A 13,414-nucleotide genomic window follows, 5' to 3' on the forward strand; every position below is an offset into this window, starting at 1 on the left:
TACATAGTTTATATTTATTGACTTGTGTATGTTGAACCATCCTTGCATCTTAGGTATAAAGCCAACTTGGTCATAGTGGTAATCCTTTTAATATGTGTCTGTATTTGAGTTTTAAGTATTTTTTGAGTATTTTTATATCTATGTTCATCAGGAATATTGGCCTGTAGTTTTTTTTTTTTTAATGTTGTGTCTTTTCCTGTTTTGGGTATTAGAATAATACTGGCTACAAAGAAAGAATCTGAGAGCACTCTTTCTGTTTTTATTTATTTTTAAAATAATTTAAGAAGAATTTGTGGTGGTATATTGTATGCCCTTGTAAACTAATCTGGGAATCAAAGGACAAAGCCAGACACCAAATTAGACATAGAGGTCAGGCAGTGGTGGCACACACCCTTAATTCCAGCACTTGAGATCTCATGTCTTTGCTTGGGAAGGACACACACCTTTAATCCCAGGAAGTAATATGACAGGACACAGAAAGGTATATAAGGCACGAGGAAAGAGGAACTCATGCTCTTGAGGCTGAGGATTTTGTAGAGGTAAGAACATGGCTGGCTTGTTCTGTTTCTCTCATCTTTCAGCTTTCACCTCAATATCTGCCTCTGGGTTTTTTGTTATAAGACCTTTTAAGATTTGTGTTACAAGGATTGGCTATAGATCTTTTTGGAAAGTCTGGGAGAATTTTGTGTGAATCATTTAGTTTTAATAGAGTCTTTTAGAAGGCTTTATTATAGTTTAATTTTTTTGTTTGTTATGAGTCTGTTAAAATTGTTGAGTTTTTGGTTTAATATTGGTAGTTTGGCTGAACTTTGTAATACTTCCATTTATTTTAGGTTTTCCATCTTAATGGAATACAGACTTTAAAATTATTCTCTATGTTATTCTGAATTATTTTTGGAGTATGCTACAATATCTCCCCTTGCGTTTTCTTTATCTTTATCTTATTGATTTCTGCTCTGATTTTATTATTTATTTCTATCTATAACCAGTTTGGATTTGGTTAGCCCCCCCTTTTTTCCCCAAAATTTTGAGTTGTATCATTAAGTTATTTATTTTAACTCTTTCTGGTTTTTTAAATGTAGGTACTTAGAGCTATAAATTCTCATCACAGGACAACTTTCACTGTGTCTCAGAGGTTTATTTTTGTGTTTGGTTTCATTTTAATTTAGTTCCAGGAAAGTTTTTATTTCTTTCTTGACTTGTTCTTAGGCCCATTCATCATTCAGCAATGAGTTGTTTAATCTCCATGAGTCTGTGTATTTACTAGAGATTTGTCTGTTATTAATCTTTAGTTTTACTGGATTATGGTCAGATCAGGTACACTTAGTTATTTAACTCTTTCTGAATTTATTATAATTTGTTTTTTCATTGTAAGATATAGTCTGTTTTAGAGAATCTTCTATGTGCTGTTGAGTAGAATGTATAATCTTTGGCATTTGGATGGTGTTTCAGTTAGGGTGTCTAATGCTGTAGTAAAACACCATGACTAAAAAGCAAATTGGGGAGGAAAGAGTTTATTTGACTTACATTCCCATAGAACTGTTCATCATTGAAGGAAGTCAGAACAGGAACTCAAACAGAGCAGGAACATGGAGGCAGGAGCTGATGCAGAGGCTACCAGGGATCGCACCATCCACAATAGGCTGGGTCCTCCTCATCAATTACTAATTAAAAAAATGCCTTACAGGCTTGCCTGCAGCCTAATCTTATGGAGGGATTTATCAGTTGAGATTTCCTCATTTCAGTTCACTTTAGCTGGTGTCAACTTGACATAAAACTACCCAGGACAGATGAAATATTCTGTAGATACCTGGTAAGTGTGTTTGATGTCTAATATTATTTCATTCTGATGATTCTTTTTTATTTTTGTCCATATATATGTCCATTGTAGAAAAATGTGATATTGAAATCGCTTATTACTAATGATTGATTTCAATTTGTGTCTTAAATGCAGTAATACCATTTTTTTTTAAAAAAAATAAATTGGGTGGTCTATAATTTGGTGCATCCAATGTTTAGGATAGTAATGTCTTCTTGGTTGACTGTTCTCTTGATTAGAATGAAGTGTCCTTTATATGTTTTGAGGTAGTTTTGCTTTGAAACCAGTCTTGTCGATATTAGGATGGCAATGGCTGCTTGCTTCCTGGTTCTATTCAGTTAGAGAGTACTTTTGTCCACCCTTTTATTCTAATGCAATACCTATTTTAAAGTTAAGATGTGTTTCTTGTAGACAGAATTTCTATGGATTTTGTTTCTTGATATACTGTGGGGATTTCTTTTTTTTGCCTTGTCTGTTTGATGTTTTGAGTCTATATTGTATTTGTATGGGTATGTTTTTTAAGTTTGGGGAAGTTTTCTTCTGTGATCTTGTTGAAAATGTGGTTTATACCACTAACCTAGAATGCTTCTCCCCCATTTATTCTTATAATTTAAATTTTTTTCTTTTCAGGGCATGACACATATTTTGTATGCTACTTTTCTGTGTTTTTTTTAAAAAAATCATATTCTTTGCTTATTTCATCTAGATCCTCTACTTTATATTCAAGTCCTATTGTTTTATATTCTGTTTGATTCCTTCTTCTTGTAAAGTTGTCCTTTGAGTTTTCTAGTTGGGTTTTTGAATTTTTTTCAATTCCATCTTCATTTTAGCTTTAGTACTCTTCAGTGTTTCTATCTCTTCATTGAATTCTGTCTTCATCCTTGTCATTTCCATCAGCCACATATTTGTGTTTTACTGTGCATCAGTCAGGTGTTTTCTCTTTTTAAACTCACTAAGTTCATCGAGCTGTTTGTATCTTTCAATTCTTTTATAAAAATTTATGATTGTTGTTTAAAATTTTGTGGCCTGGGGTTCGCTTAGGTAGTTTCCATTGGCAAACTGGCAGGGTTGGAGGGACTGGTTGGGTTGGAGGAAAGATACTGCCTTGATCTTTCATTTTGTTTTTATTTTTGTAAAGAGGTCTGGGCAGGTGGACTTCTTTTGGTAGTCCTGTGTCTGGTCTGATATGGACAGAGCAGTTTGGGGCTGAAGCGAGGATGTACAGGTCAAGTTAGGCCTAGGGTTTGGATATGGCTTATATGGAATGAAGTCAGGTAGACACAAGGGACTGGGTTAATATGCAGGATGTGCAGCTAGATCCAAGCCTAGAGTCTGGGAAGAGAACTGGTATTTATGGGGGTGCATGGTAGGAAGGATCAGGCAGACTCACCTGGGTAAACCCTGGAGAAGGATGTGCAGCATATGGCTGGGTGGAAAGGTGAATGTAGTGTGGGAGGGTCCTGTTGGTAGGAGGCAGGCTTGGAAGTCCTGGAGGAAGCTTAGATATTGGTGGTTGTATAGGTAGTTTTGATCAGACTAGGCTAAGGCACTTGATATAGTACAATAGCTGGATCTGGGAAGCTGGGGAAGGTGCATGGAGGGAAGGATCAGGAGGGCTCACCTGGCTACAGATCCAGAAGAAGGATCTGTAGAGTCTGGCTGGTAGGGCAGAATGAGTGTCATCAATTGTACTTTCACTGAATAGTTACAAAAGGCCTTCTGTTGGAAGGGACTGTTTTAGACTTGGTGACCATTAGCAACTGGACAATGCACTTGTGATAGCTTCTGTATTGTGAACTTGAGGATGTGATGCATGCTTTATCATCTTCAACAACTTGGTACAGAATTTGGTGTTCTGAGATGCTCATCCCCACTCCCAAAGCAGCACAACTAGGGTGTGTGATTGACTTGCAGCTCAGGCTCTATGCAGTGTCTCCTAGGCTTGTTGTGATTCCTTCCCAGCAATGAGAGAAGGCATGAGCAAGATGTAATGAGTTTGGATTCTTTTCTATAATGTTCTTGTCATTAGTTGCTAAAAGCATATTTTTATTCTCATAAAATGAGAATGACATAGTATTTTCTTTTTATGAGAAAATATTAAAGGGAACTGGGAACAAATAAACTTTGAGAAGAATTGAGACCCTGTTCCTTGTGCTGATGAGAGGATGAGGCACATTGTAGGGAAGGGAGCACTGGCTGAAGGTAAGGACCATTCTTCAGACACTCTTACCGAAAGGAAAGTCAGGTGTGAATCCTCCTGCAAGGAAGTCTTGATGAAGTGAGTTTGAAACTGGTGGCAAATGTGTAAAACCTAAAAAAGCAAACAAAACAACAAAAAAGAAAGCATAACTATCTCTGTGTAGGAGGAGTAGGCATGGAATCCTCTAAATCTTTCAGAGCTAGAAACACCAAGTCAGAGAGAACTCCTCAGATTTTGAAGTTCATAAACATGACACATGAAAGGCATATACTCTGAATAGTTCCAGATCTTTAAAGAAACTCTGATTGTATATTTCTCCATGCTCTTTTGGCTTTTGTTAATGGAGGTTTAAATATATTTAAATAAAAAATTGTATCCTAGAATAAAAGCTACATTTTATGGCTATTTGGAATGAGTCAAGATGATGCATTTGACAAACTACTCATCATAATCAATTAAAAAATAAATTTTAGTAAAATTTAAGGACATTTTGCCCCAAATACCTTTCTAGTTAACATAGTGTGGACAATTAGACCATTCCAAAGTCACAGCCTTTCTTCCCAATGCTCATTGTCTTTTATAGCTTTAGGATATCATTGACATTCATTGGGTATAGTTCAATATTTCAAGTAGCATAAGAATTATGTTTGCCTGTGGTAATTTTCCACAGACCAAACTATTGACTTCATTTGGTTTGGACTGAAAAATGTCATTTCATGAATATTGATCACATGTTATGGTCTTTGAAGGCAAAGGAGTTGAATAGTAATATGTAACATACTTATTTGTTTGTTAAAACACTCACTTTAAATCACTTCTCTATAGTATTTTACTGAGGAGAACTACAATAATATTATTTATGTGATATATTTATATATGTAACTCTGTTTCTTCCTCAGTTTACCCTTCAATCCGTTCTATATCTTTATTAATCCCTTTGCCCCAATGGAACAAAAGACGCAGTAGACTAGAGATACAATTGAAAATACACTCATGATACAACAGTCACTTTTGGTTTGTGTGTGTGTGTGTGTGTGTGTGTGTGTGTGTGTGTGTGTGTGTGTGTGTGTGTGTGTGTGTGTGTGTGCGTGCACGTGCATGCATGCACATGCAAGTGAATCGAGAGGCCCAAGGTTGATGTTGGGGGTTGTCTGTTATTGCTTTTCCACCTTAGTTCATTGAGGCAAAGATTCTCCATCAAATTCAGAGGTCTTCAGTATTGCTAGTTTTGTTAGAGAATTTGCTTTGTGAGTTCCCTGTCTTCACCTTCTACAGCTGGAAATACAGTTAACATATGCTCACCCTGCATTTATGTGGGTTCCTGGGGATCTGAATCTGATTCTCTTGTATGAGTGACAAACACTTAACTGCTGAGCCCTCATCTCATGATATATCTTCTTCTTCTTCTTCTTCTTCTTCTTCTTCTTCTTCTTCTTCTTCTTCTTCTTCTTCTTCTTCTCCTTCTTCTTGTGGCATTTTTATTAAAATCAACCAGACTTTTTATACCTTTATCAGAAACAGAATATAATGGCATTGCCAGGATCAATACAGTTGTAGTTGCCAGGAGACAATGAAGTTTGCAAGCTATATAAGGTACACAAGATTAATGATTAAAACCATCAGTATTCTTAAGATATGCAAAATGTATTCCTAACTGGGGAATGAAAACATTTTAAACTGGAGTGAGGTCAGGAGAAGACATTTGATCTTCACAATGAAGAGTAATTCTTTATGTGGACTGAAATTTAGAGCAAGTTAGTACCATAAAATATAAAAGATACAAAGTTCAAGGAACACAAGTGATTCTTTGTGGCTAAAGAATGACAATAAAAAGTGCATGGAAAAACATAGCTGAGGAGTTGAAGGACGCCATGAACAGCTTTGCTGCTGTGTTTAGCCTTCTATACAAAACTTGGATTTAATTTCTTGTAGTTTCTCTATAACTGTTACAACAGTGAAGGTCATGCGTAGTCTAATGCCCAAAATAGATTACATATTATATGTGGCTTAACATCTGGTAAATCAGGAGATCCTCCAGTGTCTAACTATAACTTGCCTCTCCTATACATCCGTGTAGATATGCCCACTCACCAGAAAACCCCTCTTCTCAAAAGACCAGGTGTTGTTCCTGCTTATGCCTTAGAAGCAGCTTTCAGTTCCAGTGGGATTCTTTCAATAATCGAACCACATGTCTCTGTGGAATCAGGTGACACTTCATCCTTTTAATACTGCAAAGGCTCCCTTTACAGTCCTTCAACAATCAAGGACCTTAGTGTAACTCTTTATTTATTTATTATTTGTTTTTGGTATCCTCCCATGGACTGTGGCTCTCTGTGACCACACACACTGTATATAAAGCACCGTGGCTATATCTGTCAAGCACAGACCTTGTGTACAATGTTATCTTCCGAACCTTACCTCCCTTACCCTATAGGATGAATAGTGGATGAGAAACACTGTGCTGGGGAAAATTAAGTTCTTTGAGTTAGTTTTTATGAAAATTTCTGCTCCCTTCTCACCATTTCTCATGACTAGTCATAATTTTAGAACATAAAAGAGAAAAGCATAAGAATAATCACCACAAAGGTGATTCTTGTTATAATTAATCTTCCAAATTTTGTTTTGTGATACAGAGAAGCAAAGTTTAAAAACAAAAGTTTTAAGGTATCATTTTCCTACATAAGGACTGCCAAGAGTGGGAGAAACAGTCTTCCCCAAAGAAGAGCACACAAATTAATTATCCAATACCAAATGGTCAGCTTTGAAAATACACAGACAAATAACATGATAAGACTGAGCAGGCTGTATTTAGGAGCAGGTATGTATATACATATATGCATATAACAATAATTAATGAAAAAAGAGGCCATGACTTTGAAAGAGAACAATGATGGTATCAGGAGGGTTTGAGGGAGGGAAGGGAAGATTTCAATTATATTAGAATCTCAAAACCTAATAATGACTTACTAAAATGAAGGAATGATGTAATTTATCTTTAATGTTCCTTTGTCTGAACTCTTTGGAGTATATCCCATGCTCATATCATAATTCTACCAGACATGGTGCCTGCTAGTAAAGACTAGTAGTTTTAGATATGTCTAATCTCTTGATCTGCTAAAAAACAAAACAAAACAAAACAATGAATAAACAGATTCTGATGAGCAGTGTGTCCTGTGTTCCATGGCTGGTGAGGCATTTTGTAGTAAGGCTATGAGAGCATCTGAATAATAGTGGAGATATAAGAACTAGAAGGTGAATGCAGATGAGAAGACAGGGTGGCTTGCTATTCTAAATGCTGTACAATCTATTCCAGTAGAGAACTCTTATTTATCTGTTTACCAACCTACCAGGACACATATATGATCATTTTTTTTTCTGTTGAAAGCCACTGCCTAAAGGGATCAGACATTTGTTCTAATTACTTTGCTAATCATATTTTATAACCTTTTATAATTGCCTTCAAACTCATTCCACATATTTTTGAATGACTTTAATGATGATAAATTGTCAAACTTAAAATTAGATTAGGACTAGGTATCTTGAAAAATTTCCTGTAGCAGAAGACTTAGAGTGAGCAATACAAATTTGAAAGAGAAATAGGTATAAAGGGTTAAAAGAGATTATAAAATAGGAAAGGTTAAAGGAGAGGAAAGGGCAGAGAAGAGGAGAGAATACTGGGAGACAGAAATAACACTAAAGATTTTTCAAAAAGTCATATGGAAACCTACTGTAGAGCTTCTGTATACATACATAAAAAGACTTAAAAATGAAATCTCCCTTTTAGCAGGGCAACACTATCCCTGCGAGACACCACAGGATAACAAAGAAGCCAATAGGGTTCTTGGTCAGTAAGATTCCAAAGATCTCCAAACACTATAGACTATTGCCAAGGCTGTTGGTTACTTTCTAGAACTTGAAGATATGATCCTGTTGCTGAAGACACCACACACCTGAGTCATAGAAGATGGAGAAATTAAGCTTTTACTGATATAGAAGCTTCATTCTTACTGGATAGCTTTCATAGCGCTGGAAGGTGCTATGCACACCAATGGAAGCGAAAAGTAGTCATCAGTCTTATCCAGCTGTAGACCTTGTGAAATATAATAATGACTGGCTTCATAAGACATGCCCACCAGTGTAATAGTGGCACAAATGTCACAAGGAGTAACCAACCACTTTCCAGTTGGATTTAAAACCTGCACTATTATTGGATCAAGAATTTTAGGCTAGACAAGTCATAGACCATAGAAGAGAACTTATTACTATTATTCTGCTAAATGGACATAATATTCAATCAGTCCCTAATGATAATCAATATACCCATAAATTAATGGATCTCTCAACTTGCATCTGAGAAATTTTTGTTTGCAATAGATGGCCAAGGTGCAGAGAATAATAGAATTCAGAATGCCCAGCCTTAAAAGGTCATATCACTCTTCCTTCCTTCCTTCCTTCCTTCCTTCCTTCCTTCCTTCCTTCCTTCCTTCCTTTTTTTCCTTCCTCCCTTCCTCCCTTCCTTCCTAGACTCAGGCATCATTGTGAAAGAGGGTAGAAAAGAGTTTAAGAGCCAGAAGTGGTCAATGAGTACAAGGAAATGTTATCTTCTGGACACAGTGGTATAGCTGTACATATAAACTCACAGCAGTAGTGACAGCATGAGCAAAGCCTGTGTAGCCTCAAGCAGACCAATTTTCTGCATAGAGAGAGGAGCTGTGCACAGAGTCCTACTGATGAGCTATCGGTAATTGTCAGCTGCTGGGAGAAATGGGATTATTTTTTTCTAACAATGTATTCACCATAACCTTGCTCTAGAGCATGGCCACATACCCAAGTATACTTGGGCAGTATAAATTGACTTTGGTAGGAGAAAAAAATGACACAAGTTGGCTGAGTAGAGAAGGGGGATATATCTGGAATAAGTTGGAGGAGGGAGAGTGAACATGATCAAAAATTATTATAAAGAACTCTCAAAAAAGTAATAAAATACATAGAAACAGTTTCAACTTTATGAAATTACCATTACTTCCTATGTAATTTTCAGTTGAATACTGACAATTCCATGTGCTTCAACCCATGAAAAAGTTTAATAACAAAAATGTAAGAGGACTCTCCAAGTTGTCAAATACTGTTTATTTGGATTCTGATGCTACTTTGAAGGTGTTGAAGGGACTCAGCATAAAGATTGTCAAGCAGGTAAGAGTAGAGAAAGACTGGGCTGGGAAAGGCAGAAACAGAAAATGCACTACTGTTACAAAGCTAAAATTTTTTTTTAAATATTGTATTTTCTAGTACAAGATGGATGAGAAATATTATTTGCAAAGAGAAATGAAAATTATATTTGCTTAGGGTAGATATAAAGTAATATTTAACCAGAAGGCTATTTTCAGTGGGTTTGAAATTTGAATTCTCAAAATCTCCAAGTTAAGAAATTCATGAACTTAAAATATAAAGTTAGCTTCTCTTGCTGCTTCTGAAAATGGGGGGACAGATTATGCTGGGTCAGTTGTTATTCAGATCACAAATAAACTTAGGATGAAATATTAAAAAGATGCTTCTTGCTGTAGATATAACTCAACAGATACAGTGCCTGCCTAGCTTGTACAAAAACCCAGCTTCAATCTCAAGGAGGAGATAAACTAGGCAGCATGGTGGCCCACGTCTATAATCCTAACATTTGGGAAGTAGAGGCAGGAAGATCAGGAGTTCATAGCATGTTTGAGGTCAGTCTAAAATACATGAGAGCCCTGCATCACAAAAATAAAGAGGATGGTGTGAGGTTCCTGGAATAGTAGGTAGAAATTACAGTGAAGTCAATAAAATGAATAAAATTGTATTTGGTTGGCTTCTAGGTTTTATTTATTTTCTTTCAAGACTGACCATTATTTACTCACTATAAAGTAGCTAAAACTTAACAAAAATATAAAGATTTGTTAATAAAAAAAAATCAGAGAAGAACACGTGAGGTCACATAGAAACTGGAATTCAAGGGGAGGGAGCAATACTTGAAGTCTCCACAAAAGAGAGCCCCAAGTGCTGCTTCATAAACCCTGGGTATCATTTATTCCTAACAATGTATACAACAACTGAGTAGAGACTTTGGCTGCTACTCAGAATTAGGGAGACAGAGTTTGAAGCCAAAGACTAAAGGAAGGGCTGATAGATGGCTCATGTCGCAAAAGTGCCTGCTACCAAGACTATCAACTTGAGTGAGAGTCAGCTCTAATGGAAACAGCCATGGTAGGATAGAATTAGTCTGCTGACTTCCACACTTGCTCCCCAGCATACACTAAATAAAATACAATGTTAAAAAATTTAAAACTAAATGAAAATAGTATTTATGGAATCATAACAGAATTGTGAGTCTTTTTGCATATACCATTGCCTCTAGTTCATAATTTTTAGGCGTACAAACAGGATAATGCCATCCATATTCAAAGGAAAATACAAATTCCTAGCAACAACTCCAAGGCTTTGCAGATGTTGTAATTAACTAACATGGACTCAAGCTGTTGTTAAGATGAATAAGAAACAAGCCACATTCAATCAGTTAAAATTTAAAAATCGAATAAAAGCAAAATAGAAAATATAGAACAGATGTAAAAAAATGAAAACAGCCTCCAGTCTTTATCATTACTACACCTTACATTAGAGACACTGATTGCAATGCCAGGCAGTGGTGCCACACGCCTTTAATCCCAGCACTCGGGAGGCCGAGGCAAGTGGTTCTCTGTGAGTTCGAGGCCAGCCTGGGCTCCAGAGTGAGTTCCAGGAAAGGCACAGAGCTACACAGAGAAACCCTGTCTTGAAAAACAAACAAACAAACAAATAAAAAAGAGACACTGATTGCAGAGAAGAAACTGGACAGATGTGAAATGTGTCTTTCTGTCTGAGAATAGCTTACCAAATGATGTCATTAGTTTTTTTTTTTTCCCCTTAGAAATAATGAGATTTATTTACAGGACTTCCGGTAAGGACATCACCGCAGCATTGTAATCGATGAGAAACCTCATATGAGAATTGTTTCATTTATCACTAGGCACTAGATGAACCAGCCAGGACTGAAAGCAGCTCCAAGGCCAGCGTGTTAGATCTGCCAGTGGAGGTAATGACTTCAGCTTGCCCTGCTTTGGTGTGCAACCCCCAAACTCAATGCTAACCCCGTTCCTGGTTTCAATTCTTCCAGTTGTGTTTCCCTGCACAACTCAGGCAGCAAACTGAAGAGCTCTGTGCTACTATTGACAAGGTCTTGCAGGACTCCTTGTCTATGGTAATGCCGTAGAGTAGAATGAGCTGTTCAAACCTTTGCTTTGCTTTTCTTCATTTCCCTCTGTCTTGCCATGATGCCTCATAGGCTTGTTCTTCCCTTTCCTTTTGTTCTTCTCTTTTCCAGCATTCTTCTGATTCTCCTTCACGGCCCCCACAGAAAATGTTGGGTTCTGAAACCATCAAAGTATGTATATATTTATTATGGTTTACTGCCCCATTCCATTTCCTGCACAGATGATTTCAAACTGTGTTTCAAGGCTCAGTAGCAATTCGAGAAGCCAACTCAATAACTAGTAACTTGGCTACAAAAGTAGAGTGTAGTGTTGACTTTTGCTTCTGTTTGTTTACATGTATACACATAGGTCAGTCTGCACTGTCAAGTTATTTTTAGCTGTGGATCAATTTCAAATGGTGTGAAAACCAATATTTGTAAAGCCACAAAATTGGCATTTTGTAGATTTACACGTCAAGTTTGTAGCTTATATTAATCTTGGACCACAGCTTCAGTATCAATATAATTTATGTATACTTAAAAGTGTAGAATTGGGATATGAAGTTGACTAAAGCAACACTCTAGTGGCTTTCACATGGCTGTTAATTCTTCAGTTCTTTCCTTCTTACTGATTGAATTGATTTCACTGCTTTGTGACTTAAAGAAGTAGAAATTTGGAGACATTAGCCTGTCAGAGTTGTTCTATATGTTTGTTTCTTTCTCATAAAGTAGCTGTTTTCTATCGCTAGGACAAAGAATAGAGTTCCCTAGTTTTATTACCTTTCCATGCTTAAATGTAGCTCTATTCATCCCAATTTCAACATGCATTTTGTTTTTCCTTTATGTGTACCAATATTTTTTTAAATCATTTTCAGCCTTGTTTTCTTTCTTTCAATGACTACAAATACTTTTGGCATCAACTGGTTACCATGGGACATTGTGTACTTGAAGCAGGCTTTGAATGTACAGATGCTCATGATTTAAAAGAGTAGTCCTCATTTTCAGTTGCAACATTACAGACAAATATGAATCACTAATAGACTTACTTATTGACCTTGCTGTTATGACATCAGAGTTTCATAAGTAATCTGGACACCACCCCTTGTCAGATACTATGGAAATAATTTCTGCTATTTGGTGTGTGTGTGTGTGTGTGTGTGTGTGTGTGTGTGTGTGTGTGTGTGTGTGTGTGTATGTGTGTGGTATTGGCAGTTACCTTTGCTTCAAGTATTTATAATGTGCTTACTATGGGCTTGGGCTTTGTGGCCTAGAAAGATAAAGACAATCCAGGTGGAAATCCTAAGGAGATTACTATAGATGTAAAAGAAGAGATAGAATTTACTCAGATCCATACATGGAATGGGGTTAGAAAGCCCACTGATAATACCTCCAGACAAAGGCATAATAATGTATGAATTTCCTGAGGCAACATAACTTGTTTCTGTGAAGATGTTGAAAAAGTCAGTGCATTTGAAGTTTAGTGAACTTATAAAATTAGTTTGAGAGTATATTTGTCATGGTATGAAATTTTGATCTCAAGGAAAAAGGACACGAAAATGATCATTCTGTCTGTGGGGAAGAGAATTCTGAGGAAGCTATGAGTACAGTTACTGATGATGGGCCAGAAAGGTGGGTTCAAAGGAGCCATAAGTAAGCAAATGGGTTGGGGTTTGATGACATTCAGATATGAGCAATAAAGGAGAAGAGTCATGAATGAGCCCTTCATCTTTCATACCCAGGGCAGATGACAGTGAAGTAGATACAGCATAATGGAAAGGAGAGAGTGTGGGAATTTAGATAGTGTCCATATTTGAATTGTATGAATGGAGTCATTGAGTCTGCAGCTAATGGGAGAGATGTGGGCATTGCATACTGTGAGACTGTACAGAATTCTAAGGAACAAGACGTTACAGGTTGGTAGAGGTGGAACCAGTGAAGCATAGTGAAAGGTTATGTTAAGAGGGGAATCAGAGAAGTGTGTTATCATGAAAGCTGTTAAGAGTGTTAAGAGACTAGAGTTGTTTATTGCTACCAAAGAGGTAGGAAAACAGTAAATCTAGAAGAGACTTTATGAAATTTGACTTGTGTATTTTGAAACTATATTACTGATGCTTATAGGTAAATCATTCTTAAATCT

General features: G+C 36.6%; 1 protein-coding gene across 50 annotated transcripts in view; it reads left to right on the plus strand.

Annotated features, from left to right (window-relative positions):
• The window catches only part of LOC114690096 (muscular LMNA interacting protein), a 264,668-nt gene that overhangs the window by 145,013 nt on the left and 106,241 nt on the right, over positions 1-13,414 (plus strand). For 23 of the 50 annotated variants that reach the window (XM_037210929.1, XM_037210921.1, XM_028864691.2 and 20 more), the window contains 3 exons: positions 11,056-11,121; positions 11,203-11,286; positions 11,410-11,469. The exons of 10 other annotated variants lie outside the window; for them this stretch is intronic. In XM_037210929.1, the coding sequence (XP_037066824.1) occupies positions 11,056-11,121; positions 11,203-11,286; positions 11,410-11,469 (210 nt within the window). The remainder of the gene's footprint in view (positions 1-11,055; positions 11,122-11,202; positions 11,287-11,409; positions 11,470-13,414) is intronic. 17 more of the 50 variants (XM_028864818.2, XM_028864830.2, XM_028864866.2 and 14 more) reach the window with 2 other exon arrangements.

This window comes from Peromyscus leucopus, chromosome 14 (assembly GCF_004664715.2).
Source record: "Peromyscus leucopus breed LL Stock chromosome 14, UCI_PerLeu_2.1, whole genome shotgun sequence".
In the NCBI taxonomy this organism is placed as follows: domain Eukaryota; kingdom Metazoa; phylum Chordata; class Mammalia; order Rodentia; family Cricetidae; genus Peromyscus; species Peromyscus leucopus.